The following is a 23,927-nucleotide window of genomic DNA, read 5'->3' on the forward strand; positions in this document are numbered from 1 at the left end:
GTAACGTGGCTTGGATAGCCAGAGGCAGGAGCCAAGTAAGGGTAATATTCACTACCCCAGAAGGACTCCAACTTCTGCCCCGTCGCCGCCCGCAAACACGGCAGCAATAACAACCAGGACCCAGCAAGTACAGCACCTCCTCCAGCCTCGCGCGCGCCTCCAGCCTGGCCAGAGGCATCTCCACCAGACGCAGCAAGAAGGGACTAGAGGGCTGCGTGACCTCCGGCGCCTGAACGGCCCAGTAAAGAGAGTGTGTGCCCTGAAGGCCGGGCGGGGAGAGGAGGTCTCCCGGCTGCGAGGAGAGAGACGTGGTCGGGGTCCAGAATGAGAGTAGCTGGGTCAGGCCCGCGGGGGTCGCAGGTCGCCGGATCTCCAACCAGAGGCTAGTTTCCGAGACTTACCTTGAGCTACTACCCTCTCTGCGCTAGGAGCTTACGGTCCAGATAGAGAAATACTGGCCTTCCACTCCCACAGAGCTGCCTCCGGCTGGCCCAGCTCCGCTTCTCGCCGACACCCGCCAGACACACCAACAGCTGCCAACGTACCAAGGCTCACCGGGAACTAGAGCAGAGACGGCTGGTCTCCGCCGCCCAGAGCCCGACCCTGAGCGCGGAGCATGCGCACACGCCCCAATACCCAGGAGCCAGTCAGGCCAGTGACACCTGCGATCAACAGGTCCCTGGAGCCCCGCCCCTCTCCCCGCCTCGAGCCCGCCCCCTCGGAGTTGGCTCCGCCTTCAGGCTCACCAAGGTAACCCCGCCTCCGCACGCTATTTCCCGGCTTTCCGGACCTGCGGAATTCTATTCCCGCGGGGATTTGATGGCGAGCGCGATATAGTTGGCGTCCTCGGAGGCGCGAGATCGCGCGAGACCGGGAGACATTTCCCCAAATCGGGAGCGTCACGCTGGAGCTTGGTTGTGGGGTGAAAGGTAGTTGTGGGACGTGCTGTCTGGTGTACCGAGGAAGAGAGGCTAGTTCCTCAGGAGGAGGCGATTATTCTGATGCTCTCGGTAGTTCATTCAGTATTTTCTAAGCTCGAGAACGGGGATCCACCGAGGACTGCGCTTAGGTTAGATGTCGCTTGAGAGAGCAATCCGTAGCTTGTCATCAAAACGCCAAGCAGACACTCAGTTTCCTATAGCTTTCTGTGAGTCGTTAGACGATCTATTTGCAGTTAAATGACTTCCTGTGGCGTGAATGGGTACTCCCCAAGCGGTTGTTTCGTGGCCTTTAATTAGATAGCTTTAATAAGCCTGTTGTCCTGGTTAATGATTGTCAGAAAAGACTGGCCGCCTTCTCACCGTGCTTTCGAACAGATTTTAAGTTTAAAAAGTACTGCGGGGAATTATGCCAAACTTTGATTTTAAAAAACGTTTCTTAGGAATAGTAGTAAAAGCAAAACCCATCGTCATTGATATCAAAGATCTCTGAAGTAAATAAGGTTTTGGAACTCAATTGCAAATCTGGTGTAAGTAGAAAATACTGATTGTAAAAAATGGATTTAAGTAAACCCAGAGGCACTTCTAAAATTTTATTTGAAGAAACGGGGAAGAAATATTCGACGTTGACACAGGCGACAAATGGGACCCGTTTGTAATGTCTAGACTGAATCCTTAAGAATGTATGGAGCATTTACTATGTTCCCTGTACTGAACTAGACACTGTAGGAAATAGAATGAAAGGAAGCCGTGGCTTCTGCCCTCAAAATACTAAAAACTTTGGGAGGAGTTGGGGAAGAAAGGGCCTACTCTGCATTTTTAAAACAATAAGAGCACACCATCAACTCTCCCTTCAGTTTCCCTAATGTTATTTTCTCCTCATTACACAGCTACTTTAAATATTGTTTTTGTTCTGCTTGGTCTCTGTGTTCTCCAGCACTCCATTTTCTTTTGCTGTTTCTGTTTAATGTTAATCCTCATGTCTCCTTGAGCAGTCTCTTTCCCATCATGGACTTACCTACCAAGTGTCCTATACACCAGCAACTCCCAGGTGTATGTCTATATCTATACTTTGATTTTTAAAAACGTCAGACTTTTAAGTCTGATCTATAGGTCCGACATTTTTAAGCAACATCTTCATCTTCATTTGGATTTCACACAGTACCTTCAATATGTCCCAAACAGGCATGGACATCTTTACTATAATTTGCTCCTGATGCCATCTCCCTCCTCACCCATCTGGAACCTACACCATTTTCATTCCCTATTTCAGATGATGACATGCAACTCCCCAAGTCAGAAATCCATGAGTACCCCTGTTACTTTTCCTTCATTTCTTCTTTTCTAATATCAAATTTTGACTCTCATTTCCTGTTACAAGTAAAATTTTGATGCCGCAAAAGAAATAGCAAAGATAAATCCTCTCAGCAAGGTAGTTTACTTCTATAGAAGGGTGAAGTGTACAGATGCAGCAATGGTGGCTGCAGGCTTGGACAGGCAGAGAGGGGGTACTTAATGCCTGAGGGGGTCATCCCTACTGCCGTGTCATTCCCCTATTGGCTAAGGTTAGACCATACAAGCTAGACTAATCTCAGTTGGCCATTTTAAAAAGAACAAGGGTACCAGCTGGAGTGGCAGGGTGGGTGTTTTGGCAAGAAGGATGGTTACAGGTGGGTCAGAGCAGGTAGCCAGGGGTGACCTAGGTCAAAGATGGTGGCTGGAGCAAGTGACTGGATGAGTCAGGATGGAGCCGGGGACGTGGGAACAGATGTGCACTACTGATTAGAACTGGTGGAAAAGGCTCATTACTGGAATTCCAAGGAAGTTAAACTTTAAAATAGAGAATTAAACAATACGAGAGCTGAGCATACTGACATACTGATTCTTTGAAGAGAAATTTGGGATTCACTATAACAGTTCCTTAAGTGTCTCTCAAATCCACCCCTCCACTCTGTCTTAGTCCTTCAAATAATCACCATCCCTTATGACTCATCTCCCTTGTACTATTGCAATATTCACAAGATATCCTCTAGTTATTTCCCACACCAGTCCAACCTCCATTCTGTTAATAATTTTTCTAACATGAAAATATGATCATACTTTTCTGCTAAGAATTTTTCATGACCCACCCTTCAGGGCCTTTCATGATCAGACTGTTAAACTCATCTGCCATTCTTCCTCCACTTCCTCCACATTAATCATTCTGAATTCCTTGCTTTCTGTGTGTTCTTGGTCCTCTCAAGATTCTTTGGTTCTCTCTCGAATACTTATCTCCATGAATCTTTTCGTAACTTTCTGAGAAAGACTTGTCATTCTTTCACCCTTTTTGGACTTATTTTTATAACAATTACGTTGTACTATAATTCTCTGCAAATGTGCCTGATAGAGTAACCCCCACCTCTACCTTTGAGAAATAATTTGAACTGTGAATAATAATGGCTTAGACTACTCCCTTCCTTATTTAGAGATTACAGAATATGCTTCAGTTCACCCTGCTCAAGAATTTGACTAAACCCTGACTATACACCTTAAATGATACATTTAAGCATCAAGAGGGTAGAGTATGAAGCAAACATGAAAAACTGGAAAATTGACATTGCAGGAGAGCAGTTGCTCCCAGAAAACTTTGTAGTTGGGAAGGTCAAAATATATTAACTATTACTATTTGTCTTTGAGGGATATGTGTGTGTGTTCAGTTTAATAGTTTCTGATTGGCTGGACCCAAATTAACAGTCTCTGCATCTCACACAGGCAAAGAGATCATGAAAGGGAGTAGGCTTGGCATGCCAAAGAACACCTTAGATTATTCAGCTGAAGCTCAGCCAAAGTGCACACCACCAGCACACCTACACACTTCTTAGTGTTATTCTGGATTGATTATAACTCAGACTTTGGGAAATGTGCTACCCTGTGGCTAGATGCACCCTGCCACTGATGACTGACAGGAGTAGCAACATTCTGTCCTGCAGAGCTATAATCCAGTAGTTCCAGGAGGTAATCAACAGCTTAACCATGACTGAGCTGGGTGGGGAAGAGTAAAATACAGCATAGAGAAGTAGTAGCTGAATGACTAACTCAGGATTAGAAACTAGACAAAATCCTTTTTTCCTAAATGCATTCATGAGGATTGAGAAGTGAATTACCTTACTAAGCCCTCTGATTTTTTCATACTTCCAAGGCACAGCACAGTGCCCAGCACAGATGCTTAACAAGTAGCGTTTATTGGATGGAGTAAAATATTGGAAGTTTTGTTGATTTTTTTGAAGAGTCATTTGTGTGAGCTAAAGTTGGAGAGGGCTTCTGTGGGAGATCAAATATGAACTTCAGCTTGGAAGGGTTATAAGCAGGTGTATTTGAAGGCATTGAAGAACAGATGTGACTTAAAAGGGCGAAGTTTTAGAAACAGGATTGAATAAGGCCAGTACAGGACTACAGTGGGAAGCCTTTGTAAGTTCTGGGACAGAATGATTCATTTGGAACAAAATACAGAAGAACTGTAGGGGAAACTATAGCTAGGCAATAAGAGACATCTCTAGGCTATGACTCAGGGATGAGCCAGCCAGAAAAATCTAGTCACTGCCTTCTTGACATCTTCATCTCTTTTTGTGACATCATTTCTTTCAGGCTTTCATCCTATCTCATGGACTCCTTTCTCAGTCTACTTTTCTCTTGTACTTTTCAATCTGCTTTAAATGTTGATATGCTTTAGTGCCTGATCGTGAGCTCTCATTTATCCTCATGGTTTTAAATCTGTTTCCCACACAGCAGCCTAATAGTCTTTTAAAAATATTGACATGTTACTCCCCAACTTAAATTGTTCAGTGACTTTCCATTTACATAGAATAAAATCCAAAATTCTTGCCCAGGCCTGTAGACCGCTGAATGATCTGTTCCTTCCTCTGCAACAACATCTCGTGCTGTTCAAGGCTTTGCATTCTGTGTTCCCTATATCTAGAAGACTAGTTCTAAACTAGAGATGGTTTTATCTCCCATGGACATTTGGCAATGGTTGGAAACAATTTTGGTTGTCACAGTTGGGGGAAGGGATGCTGCTAAACATCCTACAATGGACAAAACAGTCCCCAATGTCAGTTGTACCAAGGTTGAGAATTGCTGACCTAGAACATTCTTCCCATGGGTCTCTAAATAATTGATTTCTTTTCATCATCTATAACCCAGTTTTCGCTTTACCTTCTTAGGAAAGCCATCCTTGATCTAGAACTCCCTGCTTATCTCTATCACAGACATTGAGATATCACAGAATAAAGTTCATAGTCCTTCCTGTTTATTTACCTCTATCACAACCTGTATTATTTGGCTTATTTATTTGCTTAGTTGTTTATCTTCTTTCTAATTATCTAGGAATAAAATTCTATGAAAGGCATGTGTCCTTTGATTACCATTCCGTCTCTAAAGTCTGATAAAGTCATTCTGATATGCCATTTTATCTGTAAATAGAACATAGTGATAGGCAATAGGCATCAATGGAGAGTTGTTAAACATCTAAATTATTATCTACAATAGGTCACTGGATGGAAAGTTGATAGTTTCTTTTAGAAAAGACTTTCTTTTATTCTTTTTTCCTATAAAATTAAAAAAATACAGTTAATAAAATATACCAAGAGAGCAGAATGAAGTCACCTGGAAAGATATTGTCATGACCAGAGCATCCTGTGAAAGGCAGCTGGTCTGCTGTCAGTACCCAAATGTGCTCCACAAATACTCTTTCATGCCAGGCTCCCAGCTTCTCACAGTAGGAACCAGAAGTAGAATTATACTGCAACCTAATTAACTGAGGTAGAAAGGAAAGAAAGACAATATGGGAGAATAGTACCCCCCAAAATCAGATAAAACTATATTTATTGATCAAGTGATCTAGAAAGCTAGAAAACCTGAGTTCTTAATATGTGTACATCTGAAAAAGTTGTGTCAGTATGTTTGGAAGTGTCTGATTAATATACTACTTCTTTCAACTGAGAAAATAGCTACTGTGGACATATATTCTTGTATTGCTTTCAGTAACAAATCTACACCACTTAATCACAGGACAGGTATGACCCCGAATGAGGTATTTCACCCTCTTCTGGCCTCAGTGATTGGTGTGTGAGTGATTCAGGCTAATCAGCATCCTTTCCCAGAAATTTTCAAATGGGAGCTTACAGGAAAGATCCCTTTTATCTCTGATTGCAAAGCTGTAAAAATGTGAACCCAGTGCTGCTTTAGCTATGTACCTTGTCATTAAAAGCAGCTGGTTTGAACGAATAAGGCAGAGATGGGGTGAGAGAGAGAGTTCCTGATGATCCTCTATTCTTTTACAAGGAATTCAGGACTTCTGTGTTTATGGATTCCTCAAAGCTCTGCAGCATGACATTTTGTTAAACACTGGAAGTTCAAATTCAATATCCATGAGATCCTAGCTAGTTTTCCTTGGCTGAAACTTTTCTGGTCATCTATCCCTATCCTTCTAAGGCTCTGCCATACCAAGGTCAACATTTGCTAGTAAATTACTGCTAGTGGCCTCCTTGATTTTTGCTGACTTAGTGTCAGTGGAGGTCATTTCATTACTCTTGTATGTTAGTTCACATTGAAACATTCTAATTTTCTTATCAGTAAAATTGGGGTGAGAAGAAATCCTTATACAAATGTCTTTTTATAATGCCCTAGATAAAAGCAACTGTAAAGTCCCACACTAGGTTATTACGGCCATTAGTGCCATTATTGTGAGTACTAACACTGATTACTAAAAAAAATATAGGTTCATATAGAATCCCATTATCATTAATGGCAATGATACATATTTTATTACAATCTCAAAAATATAGAAAGCTTTAAATTTCATCTGGTCCAGGCTTCCACTCAGTGGAGGATCATCCCCACCAGTGGGCTATCGGCTTCTGTTCAAATGTGGTAACAGTGATGGAAAACCTAATGCTTTGTGGGTCAGCCTATTACTGCCCTTTTAAGACTTCTCTATTAAGAAATGTTCATTACAATGAGTTGGACTCTATCTCCTAGTAATTTCCACACACTAGTCTTATTTCTGTCCTTTGTAATAACAGAAATCTATATTCTCCTTTTTCGTAAGATACTGTTTAACACTGAAAATATCTTTTGTCTTTTTAAGCTAAAATACTCTGCTCTATCAACAATTTTTGAAAGCCTAGTAAATATTAAACGAATCCACATATTAATTTATTATACAGTAATTCACCTCATCCTACAAATGATTTAAATGATTTTAAATAAATTCTAGCATATATTATAAAATGGAGATCAAATATAAATAAGAAAAAATCAGAACTATCAGCAATTAAAATAAGAGTAGAAGGTAAAGAACAGAAATATGTATGAGCATGTAAATTAAACTTCAGTTTGGCTGTGATCTAAAACCAAAAGTGAATAAGATATTTAAGTTATCAGTAACAGGAAAACATTTTTCGGTCATCATTTAAAACACTTTTCTCCCCTGTGTGGGCCTGTATCTAAGGCGACTCTTATCTATGTTTCCTGACAATGGCCTCATCAACATGTCCCTGGCAAATGCAGTAACAAGCCTCACATACCATCCATGTAACTGAATTCAAGATGCTGTCTTGTCAACTTCAGAAAAATATGTGGTGCCCAAAAATAAAAACAGATTTTTGCAATTACCCCAATTGTGGTTTGGGGAAATTATTTCCTCCCATAGTTCAGACACTGTTTTCTTATCAGGATAGTTTAAATAAGATTGTTTTGCAACTGTGTTACTTTGTTAACCAATATTACTTTATGTTCAAAATACTTAATTTTTACTTTGGTTAATTTTCTTTTATAAAGTGATAGGATGCCAAGTTTCCCAAATCTTAATCCCGTTATTCTTTTTTGGACACAAATACTTATGCTGTCTCAGCACAAGCAACCCCATCATTGGTTTTCTTCATTTCTTTTAAGTATCATATTTTGCTTTAAAGTTTTATGCCATATCTCATAAGATTCACTATTCTTTCTCTATTTTATATTCTTTCTCTATTTGTATTGCAAAAGGTAGTAATATCTTTGTCTTCAGCTAAGTCATTAAGGAAAATGTTGATGAGGGTTGGATTCCTGACATTCTGCTCTACCTATAGCCTAAATTAATCCTAATGGCAGAATTAAAACTGTTAGAAAGACAAGAAAAGAAATGTGTAAGGGCAACATGGTATCATAAAATAGTATGGTTTTTGTACCTAGACAGACCTAGATTCAAACCCTGACTTTGCCATTTATTGTTTGTGTGATCTTGAAAAGTTATTAACTTCTCTAAATCTCAGTTTCCTCGTCTGTGTGTAGCAGGGTATTCTAGCTAACTGGATTACTGTTATTAGGATTAAGTAGGACTGCCAGCCCCTCTGAACATTTATTTACCTAGTTTTGTAATTCTATTTCTGGCAATGTTTTGTCATCTGAACAAAATAATGAAAAAAAATGGTGAAATTGTTTGTGCTCAGAAACAATGTGGATATGATAGAACACAGAATGTTCTTTGCTCTCAGCAAGTCGTTGTATGACTGTGGGCAGGTCAATTTTAACCTCTTTTAACCTCTTTCCTCATGCTTAAATGAATTGGAGTATGTTGTTCCAAATGTGTGAAAGGGCCTTTTCTCAGTTGTTATTTAATCCCCAAATATGTGTTAGAAACTAAGTGCTTTATGCAGACTATTTTATTTTACTTTTTCAATGACCCTAAATATTAATATTTAGATTTATTAATACCCTTATTTTAGAAACAGTGAAAATGAGGTACCTAGCATAGTGTCTAGCATATTGGAGACACTCAATAAACAGAAGATGAATGACTAAATAAAAGACCATATTAGTTAAATATACTGAAAAGTTACAGCCATGGAAATACAGTAAAGTAGAAATGAACAAAGCCAGTATGTTCTTATTAATAATGTATTCAGAAAATAGGCCAAAAATATCTGGAGGTTTAATTGTCATAAAGTTATTTACTAGGATTCTTTTCTATGAACATCATTTCTCTTCAACTTTTTATAAAACTAGTTTTATAAAATTTTTTTATATTTAAGATTTCTTAGAATCTTAGAGATGGAAAGGACTTTAGAGATTAGTTTGTTAAAATCCCTCACTGTACATATGAGAAAACTTAAGCCCAGGGAGGAAAATTACCCAACCTCATTCTAGACCCTGGCAGAACCAAGACTGAAACCTAAATCCTAAACAATTGGAATTTGCCTAGTGTGAACAATTTTCCATGAATTATTCTGAAGTTTCATGTAAGATGGAACTCTTTTCTTTCTTAAAGTACAGTAAAAGTTCTTATATATTTAAATATTAGAATATTGATAAACATACTTGGCACTTTTGTACCCTTTTATAAGACAAAGGAAAGTGAACATGAGGTCAAGAGTATTTCAAAAGCGAGTAACTTCTTTCTTCTGAATTGTGATATCCATGGTAGTTCTCTGATTGTATGAAAAACAACCATCATTTTGGAAATTTATAAAGTGTATTTTCCCACTCCTTGGAAATATAACAAACGTAAGTCTCTGTGACTTGTGCATGTGCACATGCGCGCCCATGCACATACACACACAGACACACACACACACACTTTACATCTTGGACTGACTTGTTTTTAAAGTAGTTCTTTAAGAAACACAATAGTAAAGTAACACAGTGTCTTTTGCTCATAGCATATTGGCTGAAATACTAGACCCAAAGGAAGTTTCCCTGGAGAGCACTTTTCTTTGTAAAGATGACAAAAATATTCAGGGCACCAGTGTTTTCAAGTTGAACTTCCTTGTTGAAATTCACTCCACGGTCAAAAGAAAAAGTAAAATAAACATTTAATTTTTAATAATGTAATAAAATCGTTAGAAAATATTCAGTGACAAAAATATTTCCAAGACTTACATGTAAAGGCAAAAATACTAGAGTACTGAATTTATTTCCAATTCTTAACTGTTTGGGTTCTTGAAGCTTTCATTTTCTTATCTGTAAAACAAGCCCTAAACCTGAAATTGTGCTGGAGAAAAACACAAACAAACTCTTGGCAAATAAAATCCCATGTATGTGGATTAAATTGCTTTCTATAAGTTTTATTCTGCTAATGTTTCAAATACTTTTAACTCTAAAGAACTCTATCAAGTTAGTTTTAATAGTTTAATGTGACAGAAGGAAGCCATTTCAATCACTAAAAACAGGGCTGACATTTAAACTGCAAACAGCAAGTAGCACTAGAAAGAACAGAAGCTTGCTTTATTTTTTGAGCGGATGTTTCACTCTTGTTGCCCAGACTGGAGTATGATGGCATGATGGATCTTGGCTCACTGCAACCTCGGCCTCCTGGATTCAAGTGATTCTCCTGCCTCAGCCTCCCGGGTAGCTGGGACTGCAGGCACGCACCACCATGCCTGGCTAATTTTTTTGTGTTTTTAGTAGAGACAGGATTTTGCCATGTTGCCCAGACTGGTCTCAAATGCCTGACCTCAGGTGATCCACCCACCTCGGCCTTCTAGAGTGCTGGGATTACAGGTGTGAGCCACCATGCACAGCCAAAAGAACAGTAGCTTTCAAATATTTTAGACTCAATCTAGAGTAAGCAGAAAACTTTATATAGTGATCCAGTACCCATGAACACATATAAAACTGATTGCAGAAATTTTATGAAACTATATTATTACTATGACTGATGTACTCTGCTATTTGATTCTATTCTATTCTATTTCATTTTAAAAGCTACTGATTGTAACCAACCAAATTGATTTCTATGTCCCCTGAGAGAACACAACTAATTTGAAAGACATGGTTTCGTGTCTTTCAAAGAAGAGATTTTTAATGGAAGAAGCCCTTTACTTTCTTTTTTAACAAAGAAATATGAAAAATTTGAAAAATGGGAATTTACTCCCATCCATTTAGGAAAAAATATTCATGTTTGTTTGATATTGTCATTATCATTGTCATGTTAACAATTTTTTAATGATAAAATCTAAGCTGCCTAGCATTGCAAAAAAAGGACTTTACTTTCTGGCTCCACACTTCACTAACATTACTGCTCATTCAATTTTATTTCTCAATGGTTAATAAATATGGTATATAAATTATACAAGGTTATATCTGTCCAGATATGGATAAATATGAAATAATAATTTACAAGATGTCACCAGAAGATACATGGATTGTGCCCATGTTGATGATTTTATTCTCAACTGAGATAGAAAGAGAATAAGATGGTAGAAGGAGTATTACATCAAAAGTCAGGATACTTGGGTCCTAATGTTTTACATGCAATATAAAACTGGGATAGTTTCTTAACCTCTCTAATCTCAGTTGCCATTCTGTAAATGAGGGGATTGATTTAGATATTTCAAGGCAATGCCTATTTCTAAAGTTCTTTGATTCAAGTTGTTTATTTAAACCAAAGGGAGTGATTCATCATGCTGGTAATATAGTACCAGTTGGTTGTACCTAGCACAATAACTTGTTCTTTGTTTATTTTTATTACTATTTCTAAAATATTAATGCCCTTTTGCTATGCTAGCAAGAGGACACAAGTAAACAGTAAGGAGTTGAACAAGAAGGATAGTCTAATATGTTCTGATAACTGTGGTCATTAACCATAATCTATACATTTATATATGTATTCATCTAAAAACATGTTTTTTCTGTGTAACTAAAAAAAGCAGTTTGTTAATACAGAATTAAAAGTTTTGAATTTTTAAAAATATTTAATAGGTTTCGATGAGTTTATGAGGAAATTTATTGTGATCGATCATATACTATCTTCATATCTCTTTCTATGTATCAGAAGTAAAGAATATATTTCTTGAAACAAGATGGTGGTCTCACAGTGAGGATCTGTCAAGGAATGCAAATTGGTATGCCTAGAAGCAGATTTTTACTTTATTATATTTTTTAAATTTTTATTTTAAGTTCTGGGGTACATGTGCAGGATATGCAGGTTTGTTACATAGGTAAATGTATGCCATGGTGGTTTGCTACACAGAGCATTCCAACACCTAAGTATCAAGCCTAGCATCTGTTAGGTATTCTTCCTGATGCTCTCCCTCTTCCCACTCCTGACCCTCCAACAGGCCCCAGTGTGTGTTGTTTCTCCACCACATGTCCATGTGTTCTCATTGTTCAGCTCTCACTTATAAGTGAGAACATGCAGTATTTGGTTTTCTGTCCCTGTGTTAGTTTGCTGAGGATAATGACTTCCATCTCCATCCATGTGCTTACAAAGGACTTGATCTCATTCCTTTTTGTGGCTGCATAGCATTCCATAGTATTTATGTACCATGTTTTCTTTATCCAGTCTATCACTGATGGACATTTAGGTTGATTCCATGTCTTTGCTATTATGAGTAGTGATGCAATGAACATACCCAGGGATGTATCTCTGTAATAGAATGATTTATATTCCTTTGGGTATATACCTAGTAATGGGATTGCTAGGTCAAATGGTATTTCTGCCTTTAGATATTTGAGGAATTGCCACACTGTCTTCTACAATGGTTGAACTAATTTTCACTCCCACCAACACTGTAAAAGTGTTCATTTTTTTCCACAGCCTCACCAGCATCTGACTTTTTTTTTTTGACTTTTTAATAATCACTATTCTGACTGCCATGAGATGGTATCTCATTGTGGTTTTGATTTAGTTAAATTTTAATCAATTTCTATTATTTGCTAGGCCCCTTTTGTCCATTCTAATTTTTTTTTTTTTTTTTTTTTTTTAAGACAGGGTCTTGCTCTGTCTCCCAGGCTGGAGTGCAGTAGTGTGCGATCTCAGTTCACTGCAGCCTCCACCTCCCAGGCTCAGGCAATTCTCCTGTCTCTGTCTCCTGAGAAGCTGGGACTACAGGTACACCACTACTATTTTATATATGATCCTTAATAACATTGTTTCCCCTGCAATTTCTATTTAGGAGGTGAGGAATCTTTGAAGAAGGTGGAAAGGTGCTTTATTTAAACTTGTAAAATATATTTGTGTTACAGTATTTGTAAAATTGATGTGAAAAATAATTTCTTACTCAAAATCTATTGTTTGATCTAGTTTGCTTAATAAAGGAACTCTAAGTTTCAAGTGGCCAGTAAAGTGTGAGGAATAGTGACTAGGAGAGAGTAAAGGAAATACTTAACAATGGTGACTCTGTTACCTAAAGGGAAGGTGGTTTGCTTTTGTCATTAATGTAAATTTCATTGGAAAGATTAAAGAAAAAAGTTGATTGAACTTGATAAACCAGAAATATTTATGAGCTTTGTTGATGATATATCCTTGAAAAATGGCTAGTTTTCTTTCAGGTTGATTTATTTCCAATATTTTACAAATTTTAGATATTTAAAAATGTAGACAGAATAAATTCTTTAAAAATCAAAATTATATATACATATATATGTTTTTTAAATAAATGTGACCCATGTTCATATATGACTTTTTGTTTTAAAATAAATTCGGATCCTGGAGTGCTATAGGACCTAGAAGAGGTCTTTTCCAAGAGGACTGGGACCTGAGGCCAGTTAGCTATGTTGTAGAACTTTCATGAACCCTTATATTTTGCATAGGTAGGATTAAGGAAAAATGGATGTTAGAAAGCAGTTTTACAATTAAGTTTGAGAGTGGAATATATATGGAAATTGGTCAGTATTCCTGCTTGCTTTTTCAAGGTAAAATGGGGAAGAAAGAAAGATTATTTCAGGTTTATTATATATGGATTTGCTATTATTTCAGCTGACAGAGGAGTCACCTTCTTTCATTGGTTATAACTTTCAGGAACCTAATTTCCTTAAGCAAGGTGGAAACACTCTAAAGCAAGGGACTTGAAGATGATTGTTTTTATTCACTATATACTTGTTTTGTTGTGTCAAGGAATCAGAATCCAGGTGCAATATTTTTCTTGATTCAAAACATTCCAAACAGGTATTTACGTGAAAAGTCATTTTAGGTCTTTGAAAAAAAGGCAGTACTATATTATATAAATGTCAATCCCATGGGAACTCTCTTCTGATTATGTAGTATGCTTCCCAAAGAGGTACAATATACTGATCAAGGAAAGTATCCACCATGTTTTGTTTTGTTTTTTTTAATTCTTACATGACATTCAAAATGTGAATGCTCACAAGAAATAAGACCATTTTAGCAAGTTTCTAAATAGGCTACTGTTTTTATTTTCGAGACAGGGTCTCACTCTGTCACCCAGGCTGTAGTGCTGTGGTGCACTCTCCGCTCTGCAACCTCCACTTCCCTGTTTCAAGGGATTCTTGTGCCTCAGCCACCTGAGTAGCTTGGATTACAGGCACACCCCACCACACGTGGCTAAATTTTTTTATTTTTAGTAGAGCCTAGGTTTCACCATGTTGGCCAGGGTGGTCTGGAACTCCTGGCCTCATGTGATCCATCTGCCTCAGCCTCCCAAAATGCTGGATTACAGGCATGAGCCACCACTCCTGACCTGTAAATAGACTATCTTAGTGACAACTTTGAGTCTGGAGAATGGAGCTAATGCTAATGCCTGTCCTAAATATTAGGCCACTTCAGTGTTTCTGATTCTCTGTGTATGTTTAATACACTCATTGTTCCAACATATATTAGTTCCAAATCCAGGCTAAATGTATTTATTAATTTGTTCTCACATTGCTATAAAGATACTACCTGAGTCTGGGTAATTTATAAAGAAAGGAGATTTAATGGACTTACAGGTCCACATGGCTAGGGAGGCCTCAGGAAACTTAACAATCATGGCAGAAGGCAAAGGGAAAGCAAGTACCTTGTTTACAGAGTGGCAGGAGAGAGAGACAACAAAGGGGGAACTGGGAAACACATTTAGACCATCAGATTTTGTGAGAACTCCCTCACTATCACGAGAACAGCATAGGGGAAACCATTCCCATGATCCAGTCACCTCCCACCAGATCCCTCCCTCAATATGGGTGGGGACACAGAGCCAAATCATATTGGTATATTTATCTCAAAGTGTGATTCCAGTGTCATCTATAATCTTAGTTCTAAATGCCTTTGCTTTTTTACTGTGTGATCTTAATAATTTTTCAATCTTTTTTAACAAAAATAGCTTCCATTTATTTAGCACTTACCAAGTATGGGGTAATGTGTTTTATAATGTATTATTTTAAATATAGATATTTATGTTATTGCCATAATTATTGCCATAATTCAGATATGTTTATTTCATAAATAGATATTGTTCTTTAGAAGGGACCAGGCATACTGGATACAGCATTTAATAAAAGTGATCTCACTTATATCCAGAATCTAAACAAGTTGAACTCAGAGAAGTAAAGAGTAGAATGATAGTTACCAGGTGCTGGGTTGGAGGCAGCAGTTGGGAAGATACTGATCAAAAGATTCAAATTTTCAGTTACATAGGAGGAAGAAGTTCAAAAAATCTATTGTACAACATGGTAACTATAGTTAATAACAACATTGTATTTTGAAAATCATGAAGAGAGATTTTCAGTGTTCTCACCACAAAAAAATGATCGCTATGTTAGTTCAATTGAGCTATTCCAACAATGTATAAATATTTCAAAGCTTCATGTTATACATGATTCACATATAATTTTGTATTTGTCAATTAAATAAATCAATAAGGCAAAGTCTCTGCCCTCAGAGAGCATTTAATCTGGTGAAAGAATTAAACCATAAAGAAATAAATATATATATATTTAAATATGTGTGGTAGCCACTGGAAGGCTCCTTTTAGACCACCAGCAACATAATTGGCCAGGGGCCCCAGTTCTGCTGTATTCTGAACTCCACAGTGCATTGGTGCAGAGGCTGCCTTCACAGGCTGCTCTCAACTAATGACTAGGGCAGTGCCACTAAGGTACACTGTTCCTGGGAAACACAGGACCCCTCTGAGGATGAGTCACTTTGGCTTAGGCTCCCCAAACAGCCTTGCTGAATCTCCCTGAGATTGCATGATGGTCTAGAACACTTGCACACATTTCCATTTTAGGCCTGCTGGCTCTGCCATACTTTCTTTTTTTATGTATTTTTCATTTTTGTGGGTACATATTGGGTATATATATCTCCCAGACATTCTTAACTCCCTCCCCATTTTCTCTCACACATGTATTTCTCCTAGTAAAATTCTTGCATGTTTAATCCCATCTTGACATCTGCTTCTCAGAGGATCTGGACTAACACATTATGTTAGGGAGTAATAAGTGCTGTAAAGAAAAGCGAAAGCCCCAATAAGGGATTAGAAGTGTGCCCTTTTAAATAAGGGTGATCAGGAAAGGTCTTAGGAGGAGGTGATGTTTGAGCCATATAAATACTTGAAGAAAACTGTGGTTTACAGATTAAAGTAAATTACTTGAGATTATTCATTCATTTGTGGTAAATCAGTATGTAAATTCGTTACTTTGAACCTGGCACCTTTAAATAAAATTGCTTTTATGTATTATTTGTGAGTGATGATATATGTAATGAGTGTATCTATTTAGATAACGATCCATATCAAACAATTGTGTCTATGTAGACCAAAATTACTTCAAAAAGGATGAATAAAATGCTTCAGAAACCTTAAAATAATGCAATTATCTTTTGTACAGCCTGAATTGTATTTCCTTCCAGGCTGCTTCACTCTGGCCTTCCTTTCCCTCCATCCCACCGCTTCTTATATATTCATTTTGTTAGTGATACAGCTTCTTTCATAAGCATTTTAAAAATAGACAATGACATTTACTTTATCTTTTTTCCTTCTAACTTTCCAGTCCTGCTTCCTGAAACATCTCCACTGCCTGAGTTGTCATTAAAATATTTTTCAAAACATTACACAATGCAGGCTGGGCTTGATGGTACATGCCTGTAATCTCAATGCTTTGGGAGGCCTAGCTGGGAGGATCACTTGACTAGGCTGTGCAACATAGCAAGACCCTATCTTTTCAAAAAAAGTTAAAAGTTAGCCAGGTGCCATAGTCCCAACTATTCAAGAGGCTGAGACAGAAGGGTCACTTGAGCCTGGGAGTTTGAGCCTGCAGTGGGAAGCTATAATTGGGCCAGTGTACTGCATTCCAGCCTAGGTGACAGAATGAGACTCTCTTAAAAAAAAAAAATAAATTACCCAATACAAAATAACAAGCACATTCTTATTTTGATCTGAACTATAAGCTCTTTCAAATAGCTTTTTTTTTCTCTTTGCCTGTATGTACCAAATCTTCCCAAACAGAAATCACATTATATTGAGAAGTCAGGGGAAATTTATATCCTAGATTGCAATCTAGTTTCTACATTTAAGAAATTCAAAAAAAGAACCTCTACTTTTATTTAATAACATTTTAGTTTAAGCTATTAAAATTCTTACATACTTGTGCTTTCTTTTTTCTTAGTTCTGAAAAGTTTAACTTGTAAAAAGCATTGTAATTTTTAAAAAATTCTTTTATATGTTTGCAATGTGCTTTGATCAGTGAGTTTGAAATGGATTCCCTTTGCTTGTCTTGGTCAAAGCAGGGTACTTTTCTGCCTTTCATAGAAAGTAAACTGCCCATCTTCCTAAAGAATAGAGTGTGGAGGGCAAAATTCTTCTTCATAAGAAAAGGGAGACTCAAAGTAATACTTTCTAAGCTTAATAAAAGACAGTTGTGGCTGAAAAACTGCAGTAATGTCATGTAAGTTTTATCTTGCATAAGCAGCAGAGTGAGGAAATTCCAGAATTAATAAATGTGCTGGTACAGTTGTGCCCTTAGTTGAAAAGTTCAGGGTGTTCTTTTCATACTCACGACTGGATATTTTGCTCCGTATTAGCCTTTGCAAGATTAATTGGCTCCCTCTATTTCCAAGCTGCTAAAACATTTATAAATGGGTCTATTTAGAGGATGTAAAATATAAAGTAGATGCAATAAATGGTCATTTTGACTAAAAATTATTGTCTATATCTGACTTGATTTTGTAATAACCAATGAGTTATTTTAAATTGTCAAGTCCTCTTAAATATTGAGTTATGAGATGGAAAATAAAACATTTGAGAAATAATGAAAGGAAGTGGAGAGTTAAAAGCCAAAGATAGTCTCTCTAACCAAAGCTTTAGTTATTAATGTAGTGCTCGTTATCCAGGGGGCAGCTGGCAAGTTGATCATCAGTCCTGCCAATGATATAAGAAGAAATTGGCTTAAAATAGGAAATATAATTTCATGACCCAGAAGTCTATTGAACAGTATAATGAAACTTGAAAGAGTTTACTCCAAAGTTTCAAAAGGTAGAAAATGTTTTCATTTTGAAGGAGTGGTTTTGGTATGTTACTAATTAGATGATTTCTTTAAGCCTTATGTCATGCATTTCTTAACTCTTTCTTTCTCTTGTTTTCCCACTCTTTCTTCTTAGAAAAGGAAGACTAGTAGATCAAATGGGTGTACAATACTGAGCAGAAATAAGCAGGTTTAATCAAAGTATACTTTTGTGTTAATTTCAAAATTAAACATGCATACTCCTGTTTCATTTGCTTTCAACACAGTCTGAAAGTTCAGTTTTTAAGAATGCCTATATAACTTTGGACAGTGACTCTAAAATTACTCAATTTATAGATGTATTTGCTCAAAATTAAGATAATAGAGAACTTTTGTTATTTTGTCTAAGTAAAATATTTTAAGGCTGAACTTCATTCTGAGAGAAAAGTTGTGAACCATGTGTTCTTAGAGCATGCACTTTAGAACCACACTCATCAAGTTCTTCCAGTTACGAGCTAGGCTTATTTCAAGTCACATTAGTTCTCTGAGGCTCAGTTTTTTTAATATAAAATTGAGATTATTTGTAATGCCATCCTTACAGAATAATTATGAAAATCCAATATTAAATATATTAAGTTACCTTGATAAGGAAATGACTAGAGGGTCTGATATTTAGTACTCCAGCAACAAGTTTTCATTCTTTTACCTTTTTAAAAATATTTTTCTCTTTTTTTTCCAGGCCTCATGTATACAAAAGCAGGTGGAAAAAATGCCACAGTCTTTCTGTTGTTTTAAACAGACTATAATCTTTCTTTTGACTTTGAAAGATTTAGCTGTTTTTCAGGTTAATGGAAATCCCATTCAAAATTCCTTTTGAATTCTGATTTGTGTAACAACCAGAGTGAAATGTTGTCTTTTCTAAAGGTGTCAACTGAGCTAGAATTAATCGACACTTCCAAGAAAGAAAAAAATAGTGACAGAGGGTTATCTTTTCTTTTTCTACCTGATCTTTAAAAAAATAAGCATCACTTAGGATTTTGCTTTTTAATTATCTCTTATGATACTGGGGAGTACTGTTCTGTAGCTAACACATTTAATTGCTGGCCTCTACTTTCAGTATTGGCAGATTAGGAACAGTGATCATGGTTTATATTTGGAAATGATTGAAATAATGCAGTAAGATTTCAATTTCCTTAAAAACAATGACTCATTTCATGATGTTAACAAAGAACTAAACCATGTCATCAAAATTCCTAATGAATATGCCTAATTTTTATTTTTTAAAGATTAAAATGAACAAAAAAAATGGGAGCCTCATTGATAGTTTATCTCAGATGCCAACATATTGTTTTAATACAATTAAATGCCAAAACTTATAAATAAAATTAAGATATCTAAGACATATTTAAAAATATACAAATTCTCTACAATAATATTTATAAATACAATATTGTGTCATTGTTACTTTCTAGGGGTTATAGTTTCATAAGCAAATTTTTAAAATTTTTCTACTTACAAGTCTAGATGATGATTAAAACAATCACCAATTTCCACACTGCAAACACAGATTCTTTTTTAAATATGAAATATTGTGACTTGGTATTTTCATTACTATACACTGTCCTTCTTCTAACCTAAACTTTATCTAATAGACAGTTTTCTATTGATGGGATATTTCTTCTCTGCTATAAACATCTATCACAGAACTCTTAATTGAATTGAAATGGGAGGAATTGATATTGATTTCTGTAAGTTACATGTCATGTAATTCCTCAGTCATATTTTAAGATATAACTATAACTTTGTATTAGTTTAGAGTCTTCTATGTCAATATATTACATATATTATGATGAATGTGTGCTACATTGCTTTCAGATACTTTCATGCCTTTTGTTTCTGTCTGTGTCCTATAGCAGGTACTCCCCAGTTACTTGAGGATTTTAACAGAATTTAAAGATTTAGCAAAGAAAGCTGCCAATTCAAATTACTTCCTCTTTCCCTGTCTCATATACATGTATGCATTTATATGTGTATTCGTTTGTACCTTATTTGTTCTTGCTCTTCTGAAAACCCACACATAAAGTTGAACATAATGCACAGCATTGGGATTTGTGAAACTTGAATTCTGGGCACACCTTGGTAATTAAAACTATAGTACTATGACATCCCTTGAGTCATTGTCTCTCAGTCTCTGTGGGAATTCACTCAGGGTGGTGATAAAAATACTAAAGGAAAAATATTAGAGATAGCTTTAAGGAATAGTCACAAACCTTCTTGGAAGGCCAAGAGGTTTTTGCATAGTGTCAGTAGAAGTTTGAGCTTAAGGCAGCCTAAATCCTCTTTACATTTAGATAAAAAGAAAACCAAATAGCTGAAACATGTAGAGAAGTTTATCTGAATAACTTGTTCATTCATGTAGTCTTAAAACTAACATTTGAGCTGGATGGCCCTCTTGTGGGGAGGTCGACCAAGGAGATTATCCTCTAATAGTGTTTGCTTTAGGCCTCAGAGCTTGGCCTGTAATTTTCCTCTATAAATGTGTTAGCTTAGAGCCTCTGTTATTAAATTCATACTGAATAAATGCAGAGAAGGCCAACTAGCCAAGGTCATGTAGCTGCAATCTCTCTCTGTGAGTGGCTCACGACCACCAGCCCATTTGTTCACTGGAAATTTGTGTCTAAGTGCATTTATTCATCCATCATGCAGCTACAATCTGTAGGACAGACCCTGGCAAGTCTCCTGGACTTAATACTAACTGAATATAATAACTGAATTGAACTGTGGAGAAAATCATCCAGAATAATTACCTAATGATTCAAAACATATTGAAAAGTGCAAAGCACTTTAGAATTCTAAGAGTGATTAATGGAAAGACTTCATCAAAACATATTATTTTCTCATGGTCACCAGAAAGGACACACCTAACCCTTTATTCCATCAATAAATCTGTACATAATCCTCCATAGCTTTCATCCCTTAGATGAAACTCTGAATAAGTCTACATGTCTCACACTGTATTTTGATTCTAGATTCCACTTGAAAAACTTACTCTTTAATAAATCATATAAAATGAGACAAAGGTGAAACTTTGTTGTCAATTACTTTTCTATCTAAACTTTTGCAATAAAATGTCTAGATTTTTTGAACCAGGTGACAACAAAATTATGAATGAAGACAAGTGAGTTATAAGCCTTTTAAAGTAAGATATCTAATTGTTTATTAATATTTGATCTCAGATTGAAATTGAATGTCATAAAAGGAGAATTGCTAGATTGCTATTGTTGCTACTAATGAAAAATGCAATTGCCTTTTCAGTAATTAGAATAATAAAACAGAAACTTTTATATTCAGAGTTTTATGTGGCACATATAACTTTCTTTTCATAGGTCTTCTGATTCTGGTACAGTGGTATCATCTGTAGGTTCAGTTGTTATTACTATAGGAATATTCTCAGATATCCATCCCTTCGGAGTCCTATTAAAGGACCGTCTGCCAGAAAGGGGATTGGCAAAGGACATAAACCTGGGATCTGTTAGCAATAGTAGCTCAAAATCTGGAACTTTAAATTTAACCATTTTTGATGCTTTTTCAAAACCTCCAAATGGGGTGGCAACTCTGTGGAAAATAAAAAAAGAAAGCAGATATTAATATTTAAATTTATTTGTCAAAATAGAAAACCATTTCATGATTTTATAGGCATGATTTCATGGTTGTGTTGTTTAATTCATGATTTTATGGGCTTACTTATAGTCTATGTATGATTGTTATTTTCTGACCTCTGAAGCAAGCATTTCTACTTTAAAGACCATACTTTTATAAAAAGTCAAATATTGATAACAAATTCATGTGAAATTCCTTTGTATATACTCTTAGTTTTGGACTAATCTATTCCCTGTACACTGAGCTCATTACAGACACGTCTTGCCTCTGCACTTTTACCAACAATATTTCCCCTATTCAAGATATTTCTAGGCCAGGTGTGGTGGCTCATGCCTGTAATCAGCACTTTGAGAGGCCAAGGCAGGAGGATCATCTGAGGTCAGGAGTTCGAGACCAGCCTGGTCAACATTTTAAAATCCTGTCTCTACTAACAATACAAAAATGAGTCAGGCATGGTGGCAGGCACCTATAATTCCAGCTATTAAGGAGACTGAGGCAGGAGAATTACTTGAACTCTGTAGACAGAGGTTGCAGTGAGCCAAGATCACGCCACTGCACTCTAGTCTGGGCAACAGCATGAGACTCCAACTCAAAAAAAAAAAAAACCCACAGATATTTCCTGCTGGATGCAGTGGCTCACATCTGTAATCCCAAATACCTGGGATGCTGAAGCAAAAGGATCATTTGAGCCTAGGAGTTTGAGACCAGCCTGGGTGACATAGCAAGACCTCATCTCAGAAAAAAAGAAAGAATGAAAGAAATGAGAAAGGAAAGGAAAAGAGAAGGGAAGAAAAGGATAAGGGAGGGGAGAGGAGGGGTGACGGGAGGGGAGGGGAGGTGAGGAGAAAGAGGAAAAGAGGGGAAAGGAAGAGAAGGAAGAAAGGAGGAAAGGAACGGAAAATAAAAAAGAGGAAATTTTCTCCCTGCCTTCTTCACTTGTGTATGTCCTACAGCCTTACAGTTCTAACTCCCTTCAAACTATCCCAGCCCACACTTCTTAGCCACATTCCTGTAGCATCAATTGTTCTATGTCAGTCATTTTCTACTAATGAAATGGTACTTTGTATTGTGAGCATCTCCTATTAAGAATATAATCTGGTTTGGATTATCTGTGAATTATAAACTCTTTTAGAGCAAGAAGTATGTCTGTTGCATCTTTCTATCTCTACCTGAAAAACTTTAGCACTCTTCCATTTGTCTTCTGAATGAAGCCCTGCTTCTTTATGTTGGCATTCAAGAGCCCACATAAGTTTTTAACTTTGATTTAAGTATTTTATTATTCATTCAGTACCAGACACAGTTCCAAGTGAGCAATATAATCAAAGTCTCAGTTCTTACATTCTAGTGAAGGAGATAGACCTTAAACATAACCATATACAAAAACACCTAACAGTGATAACAGCTATGCATAAAGTTAAAATATAAATAGCGTTGTAATACTGAATAGCTGAATGACTAGAAAGTTACTTCAGATTGTGTCACCAGGGAAGACTTCTCTGAAGAGGTGACATTTAAACAGCCATCTGAAGGTCAGAAGTTAGAATTGAAGAGTATGGCTAAAGTACATTAGCACTTGCAGTAGACAGAATAGCTAATGCCAAGGACCCTAAGGCAGAAATATTGTTGGCACATTCAAGGAAGGAAAGAAGGTTTATGTCCTTAGACTAGTGGGTGAGGCTGGGAAGAGGGAAGTGGGGACAGAAAGGTAAAGTTTTGTGGGACTTTTTCCAAGCAAGGAATATGGATTTCCTTTTAAATGTGAAGAGGAATCATTGTAGGGTGGTAAACAGGAGAGTCTATAACCTAATTAAATTTTATAAGAATGATTCTTGCTGCTATTGCTGTGTGAACAGATCGTAAGACAACAGTAGAAGGAGGGAACCTATTGTAGCAACTCAAGCAAGAAATGATGACTTGTATTTCAGGTGTTTTATGTAAAGATGGAAAGAAGTGGGTGGATTCAGGATGTGCTTTACAGTTAGAGTCAACAGGATTTGCTGATAAATTGGATTAAAACTACGAGGAAAATAGATAAATCAAGGAAAACTCCTTTATATAGAGTTTTAGCAACTGACTGGTGGAAGACAGAAAAGAACAAGTTTGGTCCGTGGGTGGAAAACATGATTTAGACATCCCAGTGGAGAGGTCAAGCATGCAGGT

The 23,927-nt window shown here is 36.7% G+C and overlaps 3 protein-coding genes across 9 annotated transcripts in view; 1 reads left to right on the forward strand and 2 right to left on the reverse strand.

The window, feature by feature from the left end:
• USP53 (ubiquitin specific peptidase 53) overlaps positions 1-563 on the reverse strand; it is an 80,485-nt gene extending 79,922 nt beyond the window's left edge. For 4 of the 5 annotated variants that reach the window (XM_078366566.1, XM_002745443.7, XM_078366565.1 and 1 more), the window contains exon 1: positions 402-563. The gene's annotated coding sequence lies outside the window, so the exon portion shown is untranslated. Of the gene's footprint in view, positions 1-136; positions 171-401 lie in introns of those variants that run through there. The other variant, XM_035293041.3, reaches the window with a different exon arrangement.
• A 29-nt stretch (positions 564-592) lies between these two features.
• LOC144581759 (uncharacterized) overlaps positions 593-23,927 on the forward strand; it is a 31,305-nt gene continuing 7,970 nt past the window's right edge. Inside the window, exons 1-2 of one of the 2 annotated variants that reach the window (XM_078366568.1) lie at positions 593-750; positions 12,663-12,786. In XM_078366568.1, coding sequence (XP_078222694.1) covers positions 617-750; positions 12,663-12,786 — 258 coding nt within the window. In that variant the 5' untranslated portion in view covers positions 593-616. The remainder of the gene's footprint in view (positions 751-12,662; positions 12,787-23,927) is intronic. The other variant, XR_013532974.1, reaches the window with a different exon arrangement.
• MYOZ2 (myozenin 2) overlaps positions 21,300-23,927 on the reverse strand; it is a 48,406-nt gene continuing 45,778 nt past the window's right edge. For both annotated transcript variants that reach the window (XM_008992768.5, XM_002745444.6), the window contains one exon: positions 21,300-21,722. In XM_008992768.5, coding sequence (XP_008991016.1) covers positions 21,488-21,722 — 235 coding nt within the window. In that variant the 3' untranslated portion in view covers positions 21,300-21,487. The remainder of the gene's footprint in view (positions 21,723-23,927) is intronic.

The sequence above is a fragment of the Callithrix jacchus genome, chromosome 3 (genome assembly GCF_049354715.1).
Source record: "Callithrix jacchus isolate 240 chromosome 3, calJac240_pri, whole genome shotgun sequence".
In the NCBI taxonomy this organism is placed as follows: domain Eukaryota; kingdom Metazoa; phylum Chordata; class Mammalia; order Primates; family Cebidae; genus Callithrix; species Callithrix jacchus.